The sequence below is a fragment of the Fomitopsis serialis genome (genome assembly GCF_022376445.1).
Source record: "Fomitopsis serialis strain Sig1Antser10 chromosome Unknown B0H18scaffold_27, whole genome shotgun sequence".
Lineage (NCBI taxonomy): Eukaryota > Fungi > Basidiomycota > Agaricomycetes > Polyporales > Fomitopsidaceae > Fomitopsis > Fomitopsis serialis.
The window spans coordinates 321,943-343,253 of record NW_025954987.1 but is presented as its reverse complement, the minus strand read 5'-3'; the positions used below and the strand labels follow the sequence as shown (position 1 = coordinate 343,253).

Sequence of the window (21,311 nt, the reverse complement as noted above, 5' to 3'; positions counted from 1 at the left end):
GCTTTTGGGCGGTCCGGGCCGCGCGCGACGCGCCCCGGCCACCTTCAGGCTTCAGAGCATGACTCACTGAGACTTATGTATGGCATCCAGCGTCGAGCTTGCATTGCTTACAGCACCAGTCTGGAGAGTAACTATACTGATACAAATGAGTGAAAGATGATTTCCGCAGCGTCTTGTTGTACATCACGATCCAGCAAGCAGTGAAGCAATGAGGAACATAGCAATACAGCCCAAATAAGTAAATAATATGAATCCGTCGTTATATCATTCGTGCTCTATCTTGGGTTTTTGCCATACGTCTTGAGCACGTCTCGCGTCAAAGAGCGCAGCATCTGCACGCTAACACGGGGCGTCTCGCCTTCGGTGGACAAGGACGGCGCTATACTCGGCGACGGAGACACAGAAACACCATTGGTGAAGGGTACGACCCTATCTGCATCACCACTGGACCCGCTGTCAGATCGTAAACGCTTCTGTGAATGAGAGCTTGGCAAACTACAGCAATCCAAGATCGAGACAGTCAGCGTTTGTCACATAGACGTTGATTAATCCCACCTTTCAAGCATGCTTTCATCGTCCTCCGCCGGTCTTTTTGACGAAGATCGTTCAGATACAACAGCGAGCCATCGCTCGCGGAGTTTACCGTTAGATAACTGGAAAGCCATGTCGAAAGCGGCGAGAACATCCTCGAGTACGTCCTTTCCGAAGGTGTATTGGGAAGACGGATTTGCTTGGACTACTCGCTCGGCGGTTTCGATGGGCAGTTTTGCCAGAGCGTCCAAGAACGGCCCCATCATATGTCCTACATTGATATGAGAGCGCCGTCATGCAGAGCAGACGGAAAACACACACCTTTGCCGAAGTGGACATATGACTCTGGATCTGCGATACGTTTGACTTCGACGCGTTGTGCATGACCGAAAAGCGCCAGAAGGATTTGGACAACAGCGCTCTGGAGATTGTGGATAGAGACCATGACGTGTTCATATCGCAGCCAATCGACTGATAGATTTATCAGACGACCTCATACGATCTATGGGAAGGGGAGTGCTCACACTGCTCATCGGCCCAGCAACTGTCCAACCAATCAGAAACCACCGTTGTGAATGGAGTCGTCAAGCGTTTGGCCAAGGCTAGGACCCCTGTGTTAGCATCTTACCAACCATGCGATGATATCCTGTGACACACCCTTCCAAGTGATAGTCTCCATCAACTGGTCTGTCAAATCCAGTGTCGCCATCTTCAAGAACTCTTGAAACTTGGGATCGAGCCTGCCGGATACATCCGGAGCGCTAAGGACATGCAGACTCTTGAAGACGCCGTTGTCCAGGTGTTTTTGCACCTATCCGAAGGTAAGGTACGCAACAAAGGATGGTCCACGGAAGGCCTACCTCCTTAGTAAAGTCGTCCGTCACGTTCGCGTCGGTCTGGCTGATCCAATGTACGACCATCAGAGTAGGAATGAAACGCCGATCCTTGACAGGAGGCAGGCTGGCCACTATGTCCCTTAGTCGTACGGTGTCATCCAGTGTGCGGAGTCGTCTGTGTACGGAAGGTGGTCAATCCACTGACGAATACACGGCAGTAATTCCCATACTTCTCGATGTCATCCTTTATGCGCTCTAGTGGCGTACGCTCGAAAACGATGAGCCCCGGTGAGCCTCGCGGGAACGGTTTTGGGGTAGGGATGGCTGGTAACGACGTGACCAAATCGATACTAAAATCGCCCAGCTTCTCCGCGTCGAACTTGGTCTCCAGCCAGATCGCCGTCGGGTCGAAGAACGGATTGACCGCCAGCCACAGCCGCCATTCGGCTAGCGACTTATTATTCGTGCTTATGCTCTTCAAGTGCGCGCGGAGGCTACGCAAGAATGTGCCCGCCGACCAGCGCATCTTGGACTCTTCGTGATTCTATAGCCAAAGATAAAAGGAATCAGGATATAAGAAAGCTACTGTGACGAGCGGCAATGGTGCTGCACCTCTTTCAACCGTCGCGCGAGCTCCTCGTCCGTGAGCGGGTGTTCATAATGCGAAGCAGCAGCTCGACGCATTCGTCTTGGGCGTATAAGCTCACCCGCAGACATCCTTCGCTTCTTCGGCTCTTCCTCTCGTTGCAAGTTTTGCATCGTCGGTGTGCTGAACGTCGGAGGGAGGCGTTGCCGTTGCCGCCGAACCTTGGCCTTGTAGGCCTCGCCGCGCTCGCATGCCTCCTTCCATCGACCTTGCTCGATGGTCCGGTCCTCCCACCGCTTGTAGTAGTACTTCATGACCTTGCGATTCTTCGCCGCGAGATACTCGGACAGAATCTTCCCAAGATCCACTGGTTCTGCCCTCGCCTTACCCTTGCCTTTCGAAGGAGTATGCCTCTCGCCCAGAGGGAGAGCCTCATCAGGCTCCACGCGGGTTGGCGACTCAACTAAAGGCTGCGCGGGCGACTCGCGAGACAAGGGCGATGGGCTACCAACAGGGCCGGCCTTAGGCTTCGGGAACCCAGGCGAGTTCATCTGCAAGGGACTCAACAGTTCAGCAGAGTTAGACGACGGCAAGAAGAGCTGAGGGAAGCCCAAGCCGGACTTCTTCCTGGTGACGTTAGGGATGCCGGAGGAACCGTTGCCTGATGTGGGGTCGAACCACCGCGAAGTCGGTGTAGGCGGAAGAGACATCGGATGGATCTTCTCCATAGGCGGAGGGACCAGTGGCGAGATGTGTGGCCGGGACCCGCTGCTCCCCGGGGTCTCGAAGTTAAACGTAGACGCGGAGGGTGTTGCGTTTGACGGAGGGGTTTGAGGATGAGGTTGTGGGTGAGGTACAGCGGTGGGTAAACCTGTGAATATCGACGGCCTCTCCGTGGTACGTGGTGGGGCCGGCAACGGGGCTAGAGCAGAAGTTGAAGCTTGTGCATGCTGGTTTGATATTGAAGCCGGTGTAAACGGTGCTAGTGGGGGAGGTGCAGGTGTAGTAAAGCCCGGAACAGCGGGTGCCACCGGCTGGAACAATGGAGCCGTTGCTGCTGCGAGCTGACTTGGTTGGCTCGCGTGGGTGACGGCGACAAATGTAGAGGGGTCGGAACGCGCTAAGGGCGCAGCGGTTGGGGGAGTAGACAAGAAAGATGTTGATGCCGGCTTGGGCGGGGTAAATGCCGTAGCCTCAGGATTGAGTGATGGGGAATGGGCAGTGGCAGAGCCGAAGGTACTGCCATTAGATTGGCTCGTCATCGCTTGCGAAGTATGTTGGGTCGTGGCAGCGGTCAGACCCGAGAAAGTGCTACTCGAGCCTGACGGGAATGCCGTGCTTCCGAATACGTTAGGAGCTGCCTGCGGCGGCGAGCTGCTCGTGCCAGGGAACGTAGCGTTCCCGTTAGCGAAGCCCGCAAATGCTGATTTGGTCGTATTGGCGTGAGACTGAGACGTAGCGTTGGCTGATCCTGCAGCTCCGAAAGCGCTTGTGGTTCCGAACACGGAAGAGCTTCCAAAGGGATTTGGTTTGGACGCCAAGTTTCCGAATGCCGACTTGACGGGCTGGGTGGCATTTGCAGGGGCGGCAAATGACGTCGCCGCGGCCGCGAATGGAGATGCAGTAGGCCCGATTTTGGTAGCGTTCACTTGCTCTATATTCTTCGACGTATTGCCAGAAGGCCCAGGGACAGGCTGACTGGGGTTGGGCACTGAGACGACTGCACGAACGGCAGAAGGCCTCGAGATGCCATCAATAATATCTGGTATGGTGAGGTCGCCGCGAATAGTCTCGATGTCGTCGATCGTGTCCTTCCCGAACAGCCTCTCTAAGATGCATGCGACGAGGTATATCATCACCGTGTCGCCCTGCTCTCTGAGCACCGCAGCGAGCTTCCCAAAGATCTCCATGCCCGAGGCATCAACGACTAGGCGAGAAGTCTTGGTGATGGGAGCACTCTTCGCCTGCACATGTAGGCGAAATTGCGTCGTGTACTGGAAGACGGGGTGAGATGTGATCCACTCGGGGACGTCCTCTCGCCGTTCCTTCTGGTCACGAATGTGGATGAGGCGATGGTATACGCGCATCTCCAACTCGGTTGGGGCTTCATACGCCCCACGCTGGTCTTCGTAGAACTCTTTCAAGCTCTGCAAAGCTATGAAGGGATGAGCACTGCTGTCACGCCGTTGTTTAGAGCCTGACATACTGTTCATCAGTTGTTGCTCTTCCAGAGCAACGGAGAACCTCGGGTTGTCGCGCTCGAGATGGAGGGCAAGAATATGAAAGCGAGCACAGCGATCGTGGCACTCAATAGCAAGCGGCCCATGCTCGTGCTGCATGGTGAAGTCGCTGCGAACCGCTCGTGAGCGGTCACGGATGAAGTCATATGTCTGTGTGAACCCCTCTTTGACGAGGAGAGCGTGGAAAAGGTAATTGAGTGTTTTCTAAACCTCGGTCAGTCATGGAAGTCCCGCCAACACGAGAACTTGCCTTGAGTACAGGAGGAGGTCGTAGATCAGACGGAAGCGTCTTGTCGCCTGCCGCTCGTTCGTAGATCTTGACAGCGCGTTTATGGGCTACACGTTTCGTCCCAGGTATCTGAAAGCATAGCAGCTCTCTCCAGCAGTACTACAAGGGTAACAGAGATGTCCGAACGCACCACCTCCCACTTATCCAGGTTATTTTCACGTTCACGCCGGTAGCGTTCGAACCTGGGACACATGTCCATACACGTCCCAACCATAGTGATCGCCTCGTCTAGTCTTCTCGGAACGGCTGGATCATCCATCTTTCCTTCCGCGATGGCTGTCTTACGTTCCGCTTCCCGCGCTTTCACGAGCTGGAGCGATGTAAGTCGTTCCATGCCACATAGTGGGTGCGACTGCTCACCTCCTGCCAGAACCGCTCACGCTCCTGCGGCGTTTCAGGGTCTGGAGGATATTCATTGTCGTTGTCACCAGCTTCTTCAGCGGTGTCCTCGTCCATGCTATGGTCGTCTTCCGTGCCACTGGCCCCGTCATCCGGGTTGGACACGCCGAGGAAAGGAGATGGAGACGGATGAGCAGTGGAAATTCTGCCATTTTCGTGCTGTTTCCTCCCGCTGCGTTCTCGTCGTTCGCTGTCGCTGGTGTGGCCAGAGCTTGTGTTGTCTTGACCAGCGACCCACTTCCGGTTCTTGGACTGTGTACGGCCGCCAGCGCCCTGTGAACGCGTTCCACGGCCACGAGACGGCTTCGTCTCCATCATAACGCGTCGTACGTGTGCAAAGTCAGCTCTGCAGAGTCAGGTCAGACAGGGTAAACAAGGAGAGGAGGAGGACGAGGAGGACGAGGAGGACAGAGCACGCGCCACAGTTGAGACGCGCTCAGAGCGCGCGCGACAATAGCCACATTACGTAAGTGTCGTCGCGCACTTCTCTACGACCGCTGTTGCTCGTATTACATTCAAATGCTGGGGAATCGTGTATTCTTCGATACTTAGGGAAAGATGGTCACGAAATTTCTTATGTCTGCAGTATTTCTGTATTGCGTCCATTTACTTAAAGAGTTAATGAACTTACCACTCAATACTACTTAGAAGTCAACACGTGATATCTCCGATCGCTCGGCGCTTCGGTTGTCGTCCTTCTCGTCCTCCCCGTCCCCGTCCTCAACCCGTCCTCGTCCCCTCGCCCGCTCGCTCGCTCGTTGCTCAGAAGCGTCCACGCTACTACCAGCTCGGGCCTCTGCCCGCTGCCTTTTTCGTCTTCTAAACAGATTTCTTGGATAATACAGCACGTGAACTATCTGGTGGACGAAACTACTTATTCGATGGATGCGAACGGAAAGGCACCGCAGGATGTAGGTAAGTGACGCCGCGGACACTAGGAGTAGACTTGGTTAGCCCTGAATTTACCTCTACCAGTTGCTATCTTTCATGCCGCATTTCATCCTACCCGGGGAAATGTCGTCGATTGGTCGCTCAGGGCTACCGACGGTACGTTTGCTTCTTTGCTCCGTATCACATAGCTCACAACGGACATCTTCTTGTGTAGACGTCGACCTGAGCCATGTAGAATACAGCTGCCTTCCGAGCGGACTGCACACGATGGAGCGCGACGTTGTGTACTTCACGAAGGACGACTACCAAGGCGTCTGCGTTTTCCACCGTCAAGAGACCGCAGAGGAGGGGCACCGCGGTTATCGCCTATCCTCGCTCGGCATCCTGCTAGCCCACTCTCCTCGCCCGCGACCTTGGTTGCACGTCCCCGCACTGAAGGCGCTCTTCCACACGATACGGTCTTCCCTCGGAGACCGAGACACGCTAATCCCTCTCGAGCACGACTGGGAGCCCGCGCGCGCATTCTTCGAGCAGCGCAAGGCACGTCAACCAGACCTGGGCGGCGCAGGTGACTGGGGAGGCTGGAGCGCCGAACTCGAGGGGGATAGCGCAGCGCTCGACACTGACCCGACAATCCACCTGCCCCATCTGCTGCGCATACTCGGGCCCTCCTCGCTCACGCTGTACAAACACGTCCTCGGACGACGACGAATACTGATATATACCCTCCCGCCTGTCGAGGCTGCGTGTATACTCTGCCAGGTTGCTGCGGACCTATGTTACCAGTGCCAGATGGGAGAGGCCGATACCCCGATTGACGATGATGATACCCAACCAGCGCCGAAACTGATGGGGAAGAGCACCGAAGGCGTGAAGGTGCTCGGCATGGTCACGCTCAACGACTTGTCGAAGCTTGAGGGAGAGAGCAAGTCTAGCCGTGGATGGATTGCGTGCACGACGGATGCCATCTTCCTCGAGAAACCTTCATGCTATGACCTTCTCATTGATCTGCGGACGTCGACACCTAATACCCGACCAGCATTCTACGTGACGAAGCCCTGTGAACCGTCGGGGTCGAAGATGCCGTCGCATCGCCTGTCGGTGGTGCGTTTCACCTGGAGCGATGTCAAGCTGGTAACTACGTTCCCAGCGTTTCCTTTTCGCCGCGGCGCTAACGGCTGTCTAGTGGTCTGAAATCGACCGGTTACTGCGGATCGACGCGGGCGAGGATACCGACGACTGCTGCGACCCATCCTCAGGCAGTGGGAGACCGCGTACGAGGTCTGGCTCCTGGACAGATATCTGGCGCGTGTACGAGGACGTCTGTGTAGTGTGCGCAGGTCTATGGATGGGCTCCTGGCGAGGAAGCCCATCATATCCCTGTAGCTCCAGCAACTGGGGCAGCCTCCGCCTGGAGGGCGATGACGCGCTTTCGCTGCGCGTCCCCAAGACGTACGTGCGCACACTAGGTATGGGGATCGAAGGCCGCACGGTTGAGGCCTCAACATCTACGACCCGCTCGCTACGCGGCATCGCCAGGAACAGCGGCATGTCGGTGTTGGCATGGGCTAGTAGCAAGGGCGATGCGCAGTCCGCTAGTACGAGCCTGTCAGCAGTCTCCGCTCGCCAGCTCAAGAACTCCGCGACAGTCACCCACTTCGAGGGCGACGGCAGCCGTCGCGCGCGGCAGGTCATCACCACGCTCGCATTGCTACAGACGTTCCACACCAATACCTCCGTCACCCTCGTCCGCCTCGCTGAACTCGTCCCGCTAAGACGTGCACAAGCGCGAGCAGAGAGTGGGAGCCCCCTGGACGTGATCGTCTTGACACCGAAAGATGTCATATCGTTTGAGCTAGGTCCCTTCAGCGGGTTGGATGCCAGGTTCATAGAGTGGTTGGGTGACGAGTATGGAGGCGGGTCGAAGGTCACAGTGCGACGCGGCTGGCGAGATCTGGCGGGGCTCATCTTCGGACTAGGTTAGAGCGGATATTCCTGATATTTGCGACGAGCATGTTATAGCCATATATATGTAGCTATGAGTGTGTGTACCTACGAGTGTCATTCTACGCATGCAGCATTATCATCATTCTCGGTCTCTCATCCTGGACCGGAGGATGCAGTCGCTGATAAGTACGACGAGCGTAACTGTCGCCCTTGCCTTCTCCAATACTGAAGGTGTTCTTGAATAAGCCTTTCTGACCAGTCAATGAAGCCGATGAGGATGGTAAGTACACGCATCTGGTGTTGCCAGGTGATCCGAGTCAGCCAAGGCTATGGGCATTTTTTACTAGGAAGCAACACGAAAAAAGACTGCTTGCAAGGAATGTCATGCATCCGCCGGGAGTCGAACCCGGAGCTAGGCCAATCTCCAATGGGAAGACCCAATGTTACCGCTACACCACGAATGCATATAAAGTGAGCAGGCTGTACATATATGATTACACACTTGCCGTAGAACGAGCCTTTGCTCGAACTCGATGTCGCATCCTTGTGGATGCCGGCACCATGGCGTCGACCACCGCACCCCAACCTCAGCAAATCAATGTAACAGATCTGGACCTCCCGCAACTCGCAGATGTGCGGCGACAACTCGAAGAGGTGCGACAGTGCGAACATTCTGATCACCCCACTGACACGCCCTTCCGTATTCCTCTGCAGGAGCTCACCCATCTCACGAATTCGTTCACGCAACTGAGGCAGGCGCAGGCCAAGTTCAAGGCATGCATGGATAATGTCAAGCAAGTCACTCCGGAGAGGAAAGGTGAGCATAACAGCCATCCGTTCGGGTGGCTTTCCACGACTTAGCCGCATGCCCAGACAAGACCATCCTTGTGCCGTTGACGAATTCGCTCTACGTCCCGGGGAAGCTGTGCGACACAGAGAACGTGGTGGTGGACGTCGGTACAGGATACTATGTGAAGAAAGTGAGCGCCGTTCCTGCATGCTATGCAGATGCTATGAGCTGGTGTACTGACCGCCCTGTGTTAGACGCGGGCGCAGGCGGTGAAGCACTACGAGGCCAAGGTGGATTACATCCGCACGAACCTCGAGGCCCTGCAAGATACGATAGCCAAGAAGCAGGACAACATGAACTATCTCATCAATATCATGCAGATGAAACTACAAGAACAGGCAGCTCCGAAGGCATCGTAAGGGTGGAATCGGTTAAAGCAGTGTCAGCCTCGCAGATTGTATACCGTGTACAATCAGTAGTTGTAATGCCTATGTACCACATTTGCAATTCCGATTGCAGACGTTTCTCACTAGCACTGCTCGGTGTGGGAGAAGAATCATATAGGGATGCGCGCGAGCTATACAGTACAGGGGTACCCAAGATACATGTATGCGGAAAAGATGAGAGGATCATACTAGGCATAGGATCACAGAACCCAAGGATCTAAGATGTGCTGTGGGGTTTGCATATGTGGTAGAACTCGTCAGGCCACCCGCCGAGGCAATGTCAACAGTCCGCGAACCATACCGGTCACTATCGCTGTGCGATACGTCAGACCTGTCGCCTCCGTGTCGTTTCGAGTCAACCAGAACCATGCGCTGCGTGCGTTGCGTGTGCGGCGCAACCTCCGCTGCCGGGACGGTCATCCAGACCGTCGTCTGTACGCGAATCTGTCTGCCGTCATGCGGACGGTGTCCGTACACTGGGTGAGAAGCAATAGCTGGATACGAGCCTGAGGTCTTTCTTGCGTATCAGTCTCATGCCACAGAAGCAAGCAGATGTCGGCATACCTCAAATATCATCGATGGTTGTTGCTGTTGCACGTCATGTGTCTGGCTCGAGCTTCTCTCCACGCGCAAGGACACGAACCACTCGACTCGGCTGAGCCACCGCCTCCATCATAGCCATGACGGCAGGTGGCCTTTCCACGAGGCCAGTCCCAGTGCTAGGACGCACGGTAACAGGGGTGCCCCCACGTTCTCCGTTCCGCATGTGAGAGTTCCGGCGCCCGCCTCGCTTTGCACGGTCCTCCTCGTTGGAGCGCCGGGTGGCCTGAGGTGAGCGGCGCCCGTCGCCACCAGGAGAAGTGTTGCGACTGGTGGTGTTTCCACCAGACGGAGCGGGAGGCACCTCGAGGACCTCGATGCCTGCCTTGGCTGCCCACAATGCAACCAGCGCCCCGGAGGAGCGCGGCTCATGCCTGTTCGTCTGAGGCGCGGGTAGGGGGACTGGGGACGCTGACAGGTGGTTGCCCGGTATGAAGACAGCCTCGGATTGCGCCTCCGGAGCCTGAGAGAGCACAGCTAAAACGACGCGGGGCTGATTGCCACCGGGGCCCGCGTTGGTGGCGAACGCATCGACCTCGTCTGCGACATGGTCGATTTCCCAACGCGCACAGCAGATTGTTCGGCGAACCCACTCCGGCGAACTCGTGGGTGGCACCTGTTTGTCGAAGACCCCGTCCCACAGCACGAATGCATCGTCACGCTGCACTCGGATCCGCGGGTTCGTCCCGACCTGCGCCTCGAGAATGCGGGATGCCGCACGGGCCCTCTGTGCCAGCGAGCTCATGCCCTTCTTGAGTAGGTCGAGGGTGTTGAGGGCCTCGAGCGGCACGATCACGATCTCCTCCCGACCCTCACGGCACCATTTCTTCACCTGGTTGATCGCATGGACGAGCACGCTGGCGTCGACGACGATGACGTCCGCGTCCTTCTCCACTTTCCCGCCCCCCTGTCTGCCCGTCTCATCGCTGTCTATCTCCGTGCTCTCCCCGTCCCGCTTCCACGCCGGTTTGGTGGGAGCGCCACGGGGGCGCTTCCCATCGTTGTGGCCTTGTCGGTCAAAGTGTTTGGGCGTGCGCCGGTCACGCCAGTTTGCACCTCCAGGTCCAACGTCGGACACTGTCTTCTCCAGCTGTTGGACTTGGTGGTTGAGGAACGCCGCACCGAGGGCGCGGGACATGGCCATCTTGTTGGAGGCGATCGTGGGCCCCTGTCGGCCCTGATAAGCACTGTCTCGAAGAACGGGGGTAGGGGCTGTTACCTTGACGTCTGCCATAGCGTAGGGATGTGTGGGTAGGTTGCTGGTGGGAGTTTAAGTAGAGGATGCGGGCGGCTGGCCAAGGCGGAGCGGCCGACTGCGCCTCGTCGCTGACTAAGCATTATTAACAGTGGACCCACAACCCCATGTATGGGACATGTTCCTTAATCGGGATCTTGCGGTCTTGTTCCTTCGCGTTCCGTAGCAACGAGGCTGCAGCATTATCCTTTTTGTTGGTCACCTTCTTCCTTCTGAGGCAGCGACGCCAAAGGACCAAGGTGTAAGTACTATTGAACACAACAGCAGATTGGCCTGCTCACTGCCAGCATAGCCTCTGTAGTGACGAGTTCCGGCCGATTAATAGTCTTCCCAAATGATTATAGCTAGCACAGGTTGGCTGCTTTCCGAATCTCGTGCATACGTTCTCAACTACCGTGGCAGTGCCATGCAGTTGTCGCACAAGGTCACCATCCGAGACGTACTAGGATTCATCGATATTCATCCCCCACCGAGCCGTGCTGTGCGAGAGGCCGCGACACATACAAGGGCAGCGAAGTTCAATCATAACGTACGTTCACTAGTATGCATTACACCATTGCCCGCGCTGAGCCCTAAACATGATATCCCACAGTAGCTCTCTGACGGTAATGATATTCACTAGCCAATCTTTGACTGCGTATTCTGAAGCTTGAAAACGACAGGACACCTATTCAGCATTCCACGAAAAGGTCTGCGCGGATATTTCATCGTTTTGCTTTATCTGCACAAGTTGCGGACGCATGAATATTGCGTACGAGATGTGCGAAATGATACGCACCGCACAAATCTCTACATCTGCATCTCCTGTCATACTCAGAGTCGCCGACCTGTTCCCAGAGCTGGTGTTTCGTCTGAAGGCTACACTTGGTACTGAAACAGCGGCAAGTTCACTTGCCGCGCCGCGTCCTCGGATGGCGTTGCGGCTGTTGAGACTGGGTGTACAAGAAAGTCAACGTGCCTTCACTGCGAAGAAAAGCAGATTCTTGAAGCTTACGTCGCCATCAAAGTGTTCACGTAGGCTGTGTGGTGTGTATTAGGAATCGATAGTATCTCGTAAAACTTGTCCACTATGCAGTCCGTCGCACCTCGTGATATTATCACTTGGAACACTTCGAATGCCAGTGTGTCCGGTGCCGCAACGTACTGCGTACGGGTCAGCTTTTTACCACCATGCTGTGGCGTCACACGAAGACGACGACGTACGGCAATCAAATCGCCAAAGCAGACGATGCTATCAAGGTGTGACTTTCAAATGCACAATTCTGCTATACAGTGTGACTTACGTCGGGACCAGGCCACTTGTGATCGTGTACAAAGTTATCACGTATAGCATTCTGTTCGTTCTAAGTACATGATCATATTCTCGGTAAGCCGTGGTATTTGTCCATAGAAGGTTGAACTAAAGACGTACTGTGGCAGGCCAGTTTTGCTGTAGTATAGCTGGACACAAATTGCACAGGTGATGACCAGGTCGATGACTGATGTTGATGTGACAGACGCTATGGATATCCACTGCGCCATGTCAGCCACGGAATTGAACCAGTGTATTCGCCAGACGTACATGTAGGTTCGCGCTAACCTCTGACCACATACGGTCAGAGCCCAGACTAGCGTCACAGTATGGTCAACTCCATAATGTTTGTTATTATGGGGTCTTGAACTTACGCTTCCCGGGCAGCAACTGTTGATGTCCAGTTTCATCTCGCAATGATCTTTGTGTGTGACAAAGGGACCGTACTCACTGAATACAAGGACTTCATCGTACGCAGCCGTATCAGCAAAAGAACCCACAAACGCTGAGCACGTGGCGCGAACGACGACTCACCATAGGGGAACACCGACGCAACAACCTAGCCCTGAGTGAGAGTGTGTAAACAGAGATTTTCCTGACGACATACGATCAACAAGGCAACCGGTGTCCACTTCTTGTTCACTGCCACGGCCATTGGTCAGCGTACTTAGTCTCCAGACGCCAAAGATCGTGAACTGACGTCTCCAGAGCCTGTGAGCCAAGAATCTACATTGTGTTCAAAATTGGTCAAATGTGTCTATAACTGCTCACTGCAAATTGAGTACTTACAGGTGGACAATCAAAGCAATAGTCCCCTTAACCGCGTTGAGAATAGTAAACCGGGCGTGGAGTCTTAGAGGGGTGAATGGGAGACTTACAGACACGATAGGTTCCGTCTTGAGCAGGAAATATGTCAATTTCGTGCCAATGTTATAAATGTCAAGACCTACTGCAAAACCCCTGTGTACAGCTTGTCAATAGGGATTCTCAAAGTCGTGAAGAGACTGGGCAACAACAGATCTCTTACCAGTTGATACGCAAGAGGTCGAAAACATCGAGGAAGTCGAGCACGAGATATGTATATAAGCCATAAGCAATGATACTGAGGGACAGCATGTCCAGAGTCCTACAATTGCAGAAATGAACGTAAAGACGGGCCAAGCATGCGCATCAGGCTGACGGACATACCATAGGAGAGCAACCTGAAGGATAATGGCAAAACCGTCAGCCCGACGTGCGTCATTTGGCAATGCAATCCCTCACAAGAAGCTTTAGATGTATAGGATCCTTGGGATAAGTGGTGTACTATGCCGTATCAGCATGCACCGACGCAGTCAATGGTAGAATGACGTACGTAGAAGATGGTTTGCATGGTTGTGATTCCTTGGAACCTGTCCGTCATCGTTAGACACAACGCTGCGACGTCGAGAACATAGCATGGAACATACATTGCACTCAGGACGACACCTATGAGCATGGCGCCCATAGTGGAACCGAGATTAAGGCTGAAAGTCTGAGTGGACGACATATTTACTTGTTCCCTTGATTTTAGTATAGTTCTGTACTAGCCCGGGTCGCTTACAGAGTTGAGTGGCACGGGAGGGCGTCCCTCGCGGTGTTGGCTTTTATTGTCCGCCGATGAAGCGACACGGGACTCTTCATCGGCTCATTTGGAGGCATTGCCAGTAGCAAGACATCACTCAGACGTACACGCATCTTCCTGATGTAAAGGAACGTGTCGTCTTCGGAGATACATCGAGCGCGATGTTTCGGGTGAACGTAACCCTATCTGGCTATCAATTTCTGAGTGTACAGCGCGGGTGTGAGTCTGAAGTGACCAGCACCATCTAGTGGAGGACGCACTGTCCACCAGCCACACAATTGCCATTGTTAGAATTTTGGAGACGAGCAATGTGCTGAAATTCAGTTTCACAGCCATTGCGCTAATGAGAGCCTCGACACTGTTGACAAGGTTTGTTTCCGACTCGGCAGTGTATGCTCAATGCATCTACCAGGTCCGCCGCTAGTTATGTCGCAGGAGAAGAAGTACAGCCCTGACGGACACAGCTTGAAGACGGCGGGCGCTCTCTCTCTCCAAACCTACAACCTCGGGACAGCATGAACCTACGTGTTCGACATGGCGGCGCCCCGACCGTGGCCAACCAGTAATCAGTGTTGTAGCCTGCCAAGCCTGAGCTGAGGCAAGGTTTGCAAGTGTATTCCTCCGCGATAGCGGTTGCGTATCACGTCTCAGACGGATCGAAGACGTCAACGAGGTCTCGAAGTGTGGTCTATCATGATTATCCTTGCACAGGTTAGCTCAGTAGCTGGATCTGCGGCTTTAAGTTCAAGTAATGCCGCACCTTCTGTGTCACTGCCTCGCGGCAGAATAGTCGGGGTGTGGAACTTACAACGGTGTCTACAAACATTGAGATGAGTCATACGCCGGTACAACCTACCATTTGTTGTGCAGTCAGTATCATCAGGTGCCACGACAGGTACACCGACCGGCCGCCGCATTCACTGACCCATCCCACAATGTCTAGTACTACTAGGACTAACGGAACGCCCTGGAACAGGTTCTGCACGGGACTAGCCGCGTTCCCTGATGTTCAGAAGATGGCAGATATGACCTGAAACATCAGTGAGATAGAGCGCACTCAAACGTGAGGTGGAACCATTCGTCGTACCGCCCGGGCTTCAACTTCCCACAGATTTAGTCGTGGGAGTGGAAGTCTCTATCATCCGCACTGCTGCCATAAATGCTCTATCCGAGGTAGGCTGAAAACACTCACAGTGGCGCTCTACGTCGACGCGCCATGTTCTCCTCATTCCCTGTAGTGAGCGTAGCTAATCTTGCGGAAAGTTACGACTACATCATTGTCGGTAGGTGGCGACTGTTCAGTCACGTGAACATAACATCTCATGTGTGCGGCCCGAGCAGGTGGCGGTACAGCGGGATGCGTGCTGGCAAACCGCTTGAGCGAGGACGAGAGGGCGTCGGTACTCCTCGTCGAGCGCGGTGGTATCCAAGATGGCTGGATCTCCCGCATCCCCTTGCTGTCTTCCCACTTCGCATCAGATGGCTCGCGAACTCGCATATGGAAGTCGACACCGCAGACTAATGCTAATGGCCGCGTGTTCGAACTGGCTGGAGGGAAATCTCTGGGCGGGTCGTCAAGAATAAATGCCATGCTTTACACCCGAGGTATTCCGGCAGAGTACAACTCGTGGAGTCAAGCTGGTCGCGACGGATGGAGCTACAATGACATCCAACCTTACTTCGTCAAGTCGGAGACGGATCTAGATCAAGATCCACGCAACGCGTCGGACTTCCACGGCACGACAGGTTGTTAGATCAATCACGTCGATGTGGTAGCTTTACTAACCTGAGCATATCAGGCGAATGGCAGAACCGATCCTATCAACAGTCCGTCTGGGGCCATACTGAGCCGTAAGTGCTATCAATGACGATAGATGACCGGAGCAACTCACTATGAGCCAATTGTGAACAAGAATCATCAAAGCATCAGAGGCGATGGGGGTACCTTACGTAGACGACCTCAATTCTCCCTTGCATCCGTCACACGGCTGCGCAAAAATGCACTTCACGATCGACAGACATGGCTACCGTTCATCGACATTCTCCGCTTTCCTACCCAAGCAGCTTGCCCAGGAACGCAGCAAAAATCTGCATGTTTGCGTGCATGCGGTGGTGTGTAAAATTGACATTGAGACGACCGACGGCGAACACTGCAGAAGGGCCCGAGGGGTGCACGTGCGGTCTGCGAAGGGTAGAATGGCCAGGCGGCTTGTACACGCCCGAAAAGAAGTCATACTTGCGTCCGGCCCAATCTCCTCTCCACATGTTCTCATGTTGAGGTAATGTACAGCGATTATTCGTGCCTAACAGCCGTTGAAGTTGAACTCGTATGCCAGCGGCATCGGACCTGCATCACATCTTCGCGAACACGGGATTGCGGTCGTCAAAGACTTGCCCGGAGTAGGATCACATCTAGTGAGCAACATTCTATCACACTGCTTCACAACACCATCTGACTTATTTCAGCAAGACCACTTAGGTGTCGCGGTCCAGTACCGCGTCCCCCTGCGAGACTCCGTGATACAGCTCCAGCTACGCCCTTGGCTCATCTTGAAGGAGCTCTTTCTCTACATTCTCTTCGGGACAGGTTTGCTGCTCGCTCCCGTGCTCGAACTGTCTATCTTCTTGCAGTCGCGCCTATTCGACGACAAATACCACATTGTGACTCCGAGCAAAACGGACGAGGATGCCTCGTTGCCTCATAACATTCCAGACATCGAGGTGATGCCGGTGAGCGAGCCATTCGTAGGTCACTTGCCAGTCGCGGAGAGATGGCTCACCCACTTGCAGATCGCCTGGCGCGATATAGCGGCTGCACAAGCCGATAATGATGGAGGCATCGGGTTTCTCTGCATCCCACTTCGCCCGACGTCCACGGGCACCGTGCGCCTCGCGTCCAGCGATCCGCTCGACGAGCCCGTCGTCGACCTGAACTACCTCTCAACCGAATACGACATGGACATGTTCCGCAAGGCCATCCGGTTCACGCGGAAGCTGAAGGACGAGATCGTCGCGCGCGGGTACAACATGATCGACTACCTCGTGCCTGCAAGCGACGCGGACGCGGACGTCGACGCATTCATCCGTCGAGTGTGCCAGACGTCGTACCATTACTCCTCCACGTGCCGGATGGCGCCTGAGGAGGATGGCACGCGCTCCGGCGGTGTGTTGGACGATCGCCTGCGGGTGCATGGTGTGAGAGGACTGCGTGTAGCGGACTCGAGTGCTTTCCCGCATATTTTGAGCACGCATCTCGCCGCGGCTACCGTGGCGCTCGCTGAGAAGTGCGCGGACATGATCAAGGAGGACAACGCCGAGGCCCCAGGGAATGCTATAGACGTAGCTGAGAAGAAGAGCTAAAAGGCCACTGAGGGGCTTTCGCGATTTATGGGTTGGGCTATAGACTAGACCGGGGAATATTAGGCATATTGTCAGAGTTTAAATGATGCTCGTCGTCGTAACAATGGTATCCATTCATAGGATCACGAGTTGATAAACAGTGACGGTGAACACCCGCCGGGGTAGCCCGGAGAGGATCATACTGGGATGCAGGACCAGAGCTTGACCGGAAGAACATTCAACCCAAACGGTACCTGCGTCCGGACGGAACACGGAGCAAGCACTCCCAAGCGTTCTAATCAAGGAGGCGTTCGTGCGCGCGAAGTGCAGGGCTTCGATCCACGTTAGGCTGTAAGCGTCGGTGCTCGTGAGTAATGGAGTGGAGTCTCAATGAGAAGTGTGGGAGGTCCGATGCGATGGCTCCGTCTTCAACCGGAGGTGCACATCGCATCCGATCACCAAAGCTGCATCAAGCTGCAGTTTGGTAGCTACCGTAGATTTTCGCGTTCGGAAGTGCGAAACGAGGTGAGAGACAACCCAGGTCGATGCAACAAACGCGTCTGAAACACCGGGCCCGGTATGCGGGGTGCTGAAGTCATACTCGTGCATGAGCGGAGAAATGTCATGTTGTTGCCCGCTCACCACGGCTGGTCTAATTCGGACACCGTGTGCACAGCGGAAGCTCTGTGATTGTGCACGCATTAATGTGACGTCAAGTCCTTTGCGTTAATCCGACCGAACACCACATGCCTGTACATGTGTGGTAAACACTGGCAAAAGACGGCGGCGTGAACGGTTCGGAGGTTCGAGTCTGTGGTGTGATTGAATGAACCCTCCCAAACAAACACATCTCAGTAAGAAAACGGAGTCACACTACTTTTCCACTCACGGACACATGACTGCCCCATCGCCAGCATCGTCGTTTGCCCGACTTCCATACATGGCGAGATACTTGCCCCTTTCGGTATACGTATACGGGTCTTGGTTCAATTGACTTGGCCTGTTCAGGTGAACACATCGCAAAGACCGTTCAGCCGTTCGACGCCTGCATGTCGATACGAAGCTTGGAGAAGCATGATAATCCGTACTGTACGCAGTATGAGTCAGCGTTTCAAAGCGCGTACGGCCTCTCACCAAGTCGACCACTCCGATAGCACTCACCTCAAGCTGCTGCCCGGGCCCTACCCATCCACAACCCACCCTCGAGCTCGTCCTTCCACCGAAGGAATAGCCCCTCCCGCCTGTGGGTTTCTCCCGTATAGATACTCAGCACTCGACCAATCAACCTCGCCCCCTCGATCACGCCGCGCAGACAGCGACAGCGTGACACGCTCAGCTGACCCAGGTACGGGGACCGGGCATCGGTGGGCGCGTTTAGGCGGGGCGGCCCCGTGGGGTAAGACTCGATCGAAGCAGAGCTGTGTAGTACATAGTATGCCCAGGGCCGTGATGCGCCTCGCAACTTGACCTGCTTCCTCTCTGTGTGTTCTCGCTCTCGCTGTTGTGCTCTGCGTGCGTCGCATGGAAAGGAGGTGAGGGGGACTGAGCAGCAGGTGCGTACGAGCTGGACACGTGCGGCTGATGTAGACAGCGATACCCCGCATCCCCGCGTCGCGGGCGAAGTAGAAGGACGGACTGGAAGGCGGAGGACGTCGACCCCCGCCCCCCTCCGTTCTACGCCCCGGAGCGTGGCAGCACGCAGACGATCTTCGTGATGTTGGACACATCGCGAGCAAATATCGGGCGTTCTCGCGAGTCCGAGGACGATCGTCGTCGACCCACTGGCAATATCAATCCTCTCTAACCGTCTTCCCTGGATTCCTCCCGGCTCCATGACGATCAGGCCGACGTACAGACCTACCGACGCCCTCGCACCGGGCAGCCACAGGGTCCCACCGAAGGTCGAAGGAGCGTTCTTGCGGTCCGGCGGCACCCCCGGGTCGCGCGGGTGACCCTCCCCGCCCGCTAGCCCCGCATCACGCAGCGCGCACCTCCCCGGTCCCCGGTCCTCCCGCTGCCCCCGCTCGCGGCCGCACGAGCCTCTCGTCAAACTGCGGATCATCGCTGGCCTACTTACCTATCATGTCGATCAGGTCCAGGACGTCGACGCGTCGAGGCCTGCCGCGCGTCGGCGAGCGCACCGTTAACGCTAAGTATGCACGCCTCGTCTGTGCGGGGGCGATCCGCCCGCCTGTCCCCCGGATCCACACAGGGGATCCTCGATTCCGACCTGCGTCCCCCAATGCGCAGTGACGATGGCAAATCACGATCGACCGCGGTTGATCATCGCGCACGCGCGCGAGCGGCCCGCCGATCCCTCCCGTCGTACGTACACTGGGGCAGACGGGACGCAGCGCTCTCCCGGCTCGACTCCCTCTCAAGCCTGATCGTCGTAGGACTCGGTTGCAGCGAGATTGCTGCCGGTGCTTGCGCTTAGTCCCGTAGGCGGCGTCCCGGTGTTAGCGTCGCGGTTGTCCCTTCCCACCTCGCACGACGCGTGTGCAGCTCAGGCTGCAATGTTCTGCGGGGTGTGCGTGGAGGTGACGAGTGCGGGCTATAGCCTGCTCGCCCATGCGCATGCGTATTGACGGACGTGAGAAGTACTGATGCCGCCGAATGACGGGCCTGGTACCGATGCGAGCGAGAAGGAAAGCAAGGGCGTCGCAGGCGCTCATACCGGGGCCGACTCGGGCGCGGACCGCCCGACGCTGACAACCGCACGCAGTGGTGGACGGAATGCGCCGTGCAGCAACACCAACTTACAGTAGAACAATCCGACTGCAAAATTCGCATGGGCAGGGAGGCGGATCCCATAGCAGAGTGCACCTTTGGCGCCACCAGGGAGCCGCGAGCGTGCGCCTGCGAACTCAGCGCCCGCGGGGATACTGCGCGCTGGGAATGTCGCCCATGGGGCCCCCGCTCGCCCCGCAACGCGAACCGCGGGGGCCAGAATAGCAGCGGGGTGCGCTTCGCGTAGTGGCGATCGGACGGAGGGAAGCGGTGCGTCCCAGCACTGCGCCCGTCCCCACACGGAGCTCGAGATCCGGCGTCGGCGCCGGACGTCAGCTCGACAATGTCGCCCAAGCCGCGCTCGGCGTCACGGTGACGGCAGAGGGACGATTCGGCGAAGGATCGAGGGGAGGATCGCTGATCAGAGCGGTGCCTGGCTGACTCTTTTTCGTATGTGCTATCGTCATCGCGTCGGACATACGCATGGTCGTGGCGAGCGCGCGCCCAATGCACGCAGATGACAAACCGCGGCGTAATGCGTCGGCGCGAGACACCTGTGGGCGAGCATGCCATGCTCAAACACGGCAGCGGCAGCCCCGCCTCCCCGGATCTGCAGTATGGAGGAGGCTCGTGCGCGCAGCCTGGTCTGCTGAGGGAGCAGGCCTACGACTGGTCCAGAGAACAAGGGAGGGGAATGGAGAACAGGCGAGAAAATTCCGGATCTTGCAATGCCTGCCTGGGATCCGGCTCGTGCGGCCGGTGTTGCCGAGGGTGAAAACTAGATGCCATGGCAGACCGGGGCAATCGCTCATGCACATGGCCAGCCCTTGGCCAGCCCATGGGGCATTGCTCTGGAGAGGCGCGCCCGTATGGCACCTGGCCCAACGCCACCGACACTGTTGTGTACGTAAGTACGGTACCCGCGAATGGAGGCCGAGTCGGCGGGTTCGGCGCACGTGATCTGCAGTGGGAATCCTGTTGGGATGTTCGATCTCAGGGGCAGTCGCCGTGCGGAGCATGCGGGCATACTCAACGCCTGTCACGATCACCGTCCAAGCGGCAACTTCGCGTCCTCGGCCCGCTGCTGCGAGAAAGATGCCTCTCGACAGATCGTATCAGCCGCCGCGGCTCCCGTACGCTGTTTCTCATGTCGCTCGACGCTGCTCTGCCAGGGGATTGGCCGCCGTCGCTGTGGCGCCGCCGGGGCTGTGGCGGGAGAAAGGATAGCCTGTAAAACTGGGCGAATGTGGGCTGGGCCGGGCAGCGGGCATCGCGCAGCGAGGCGGGCGAGACGGGCAGGCAGCGGCGGCGGGTCGCGGCTGGCCTGAGGCTGGGTGGGCGGCTGAGATCGGAGACGGGGGTGCATCCGAGAGGCCGAACAGCTCCACGACCCGGCGAGCGCGCAGACATGGCTGCAGAGTGATGTCACGTTTCTTTGTGGCTGCCATGGCCTGCCGTCAAATATTTCCAAGCGAGCGTCGTCTTTCCTCCGGTCCTCCGTTCCCTCAACCGTCGCCTATATAGTGCCCCGCGCCCCG

The 21,311-nt window shown here is 56.3% G+C and overlaps 8 protein-coding genes and 1 non-coding gene across 9 annotated transcripts; 3 read left to right on the top strand and 6 right to left on the bottom strand.

The window, feature by feature from the left end:
• Positions 1-79: 79 nt before the first annotated feature.
• On the bottom strand, positions 80-1,078 carry B0H18DRAFT_1003249 (uncharacterized protein). Its single transcript, XM_048028414.1, has 3 exons — positions 853-1,078; positions 556-802; positions 80-495 (listed from the first exon to the last, which is right to left on the bottom strand). The coding sequence occupies exons 1-3, from the start codon at positions 974-976 to the stop codon at positions 276-278; spliced, it is 591 nt and encodes a 196-aa protein (XP_047894320.1). The 5' UTR covers positions 977-1,078; the 3' UTR covers positions 80-275.
• Positions 1,079-2,877: 1,799 nt separating this feature from the next.
• B0H18DRAFT_284369 (SAC3/GANP/Nin1/mts3/eIF-3 p25 family-domain-containing protein) lies at positions 2,878-5,273 on the bottom strand. The gene is made up of 5 exons (XM_048037409.1): positions 4,613-5,273; positions 4,444-4,551; positions 4,160-4,397; positions 3,332-4,108; positions 2,878-3,207 (listed from the first exon to the last, which is right to left on the bottom strand). The coding sequence occupies exons 1-5, from the start codon at positions 4,814-4,816 to the stop codon at positions 3,074-3,076; spliced, it is 1,461 nt and encodes a 486-aa protein (XP_047894319.1). The 5' UTR covers positions 4,817-5,273; the 3' UTR covers positions 2,878-3,073.
• Positions 5,274-5,585: 312 nt separating this feature from the next.
• Positions 5,586-7,967, top strand: B0H18DRAFT_1104078 (uncharacterized protein). The gene is made up of 4 exons (XM_048032604.1): positions 5,586-5,796; positions 5,857-5,928; positions 5,987-6,906; positions 6,959-7,967. Exons 1-4 carry the CDS (start codon positions 5,763-5,765, stop codon positions 7,754-7,756), a joined length of 1,824 nt encoding a protein of 607 aa, XP_047894318.1. The 5' UTR covers positions 5,586-5,762; the 3' UTR covers positions 7,757-7,967.
• A 137-nt stretch (positions 7,968-8,104) lies between these two features.
• On the bottom strand, positions 8,105-8,183 carry B0H18DRAFT_t88. Its single transcript has one exon. It is a non-coding gene; the product is annotated as a tRNA-Gly (tRNA).
• Positions 8,184-8,280: 97 nt separating this feature from the next.
• B0H18DRAFT_954358 (Prefoldin-domain-containing protein) lies at positions 8,281-8,928 on the top strand (the record flags this gene model as incomplete). The annotated part of the gene is made up of 4 exons (XM_048042266.1): positions 8,281-8,373; positions 8,434-8,536; positions 8,593-8,699; positions 8,764-8,928. 4 exons carry the CDS (start codon positions 8,281-8,283, stop codon positions 8,926-8,928), a joined length of 468 nt encoding a protein of 155 aa, XP_047894317.1.
• Positions 8,929-9,553: 625 nt separating this feature from the next.
• On the bottom strand, positions 9,554-10,836 carry B0H18DRAFT_932429 (uncharacterized protein; the record flags this gene model as incomplete). The annotated part of the gene is made up of 1 exon (XM_048041737.1): positions 9,554-10,836. The coding sequence occupies exon 1, from the start codon at positions 10,787-10,789 to the stop codon at positions 9,554-9,556; it is 1,236 nt and encodes a 411-aa protein (XP_047894316.1). The 5' UTR covers positions 10,790-10,836.
• Positions 10,837-11,209: 373 nt separating this feature from the next.
• Positions 11,210-13,861, bottom strand: B0H18DRAFT_1003213 (uncharacterized protein). Its single transcript, XM_048028413.1, has 22 exons — positions 13,684-13,861; positions 13,550-13,634; positions 13,456-13,492; positions 13,365-13,406; positions 13,290-13,303; positions 13,129-13,227; positions 13,052-13,061; positions 12,980-12,997; positions 12,891-12,916; positions 12,802-12,827; positions 12,709-12,743; positions 12,636-12,660; positions 12,553-12,564; positions 12,476-12,491; positions 12,372-12,417; positions 12,222-12,322; positions 12,094-12,153; positions 12,014-12,041; positions 11,896-11,953; positions 11,805-11,829; positions 11,589-11,742; positions 11,210-11,531 (listed from the first exon to the last, which is right to left on the bottom strand). The coding sequence occupies exons 2-22, from the start codon at positions 13,627-13,629 to the stop codon at positions 11,478-11,480; spliced, it is 966 nt and encodes a 321-aa protein (XP_047894315.1). The 5' UTR covers positions 13,630-13,634; positions 13,684-13,861; the 3' UTR covers positions 11,210-11,477.
• A 1,059-nt stretch (positions 13,862-14,920) lies between these two features.
• B0H18DRAFT_875476 (GMC oxidoreductase) lies at positions 14,921-17,064 on the top strand (the record flags this gene model as incomplete). The annotated part of the gene is made up of 7 exons (XM_048040427.1): positions 14,921-14,987; positions 15,043-15,453; positions 15,504-15,555; positions 15,618-15,983; positions 16,041-16,119; positions 16,171-16,434; positions 16,495-17,064. 7 exons carry the CDS (start codon positions 14,921-14,923, stop codon positions 17,062-17,064), a joined length of 1,809 nt encoding a protein of 602 aa, XP_047894314.1.
• A 366-nt stretch (positions 17,065-17,430) lies between these two features.
• B0H18DRAFT_954355 (uncharacterized protein) lies at positions 17,431-21,183 on the bottom strand (the record flags this gene model as incomplete). Its single annotated transcript, XM_048042265.1, has 11 exons — positions 17,431-17,632; positions 17,686-17,727; positions 17,933-18,043; positions 18,244-18,461; positions 18,605-19,120; positions 19,185-19,273; positions 19,377-19,475; positions 19,529-19,751; positions 19,807-20,327; positions 20,590-20,748; positions 20,823-21,183. 11 exons carry the CDS (start codon positions 21,181-21,183, stop codon positions 17,431-17,433), a joined length of 2,541 nt encoding a protein of 846 aa, XP_047894313.1.
• Between the last annotated feature and the right edge of the window lie 128 nt (positions 21,184-21,311).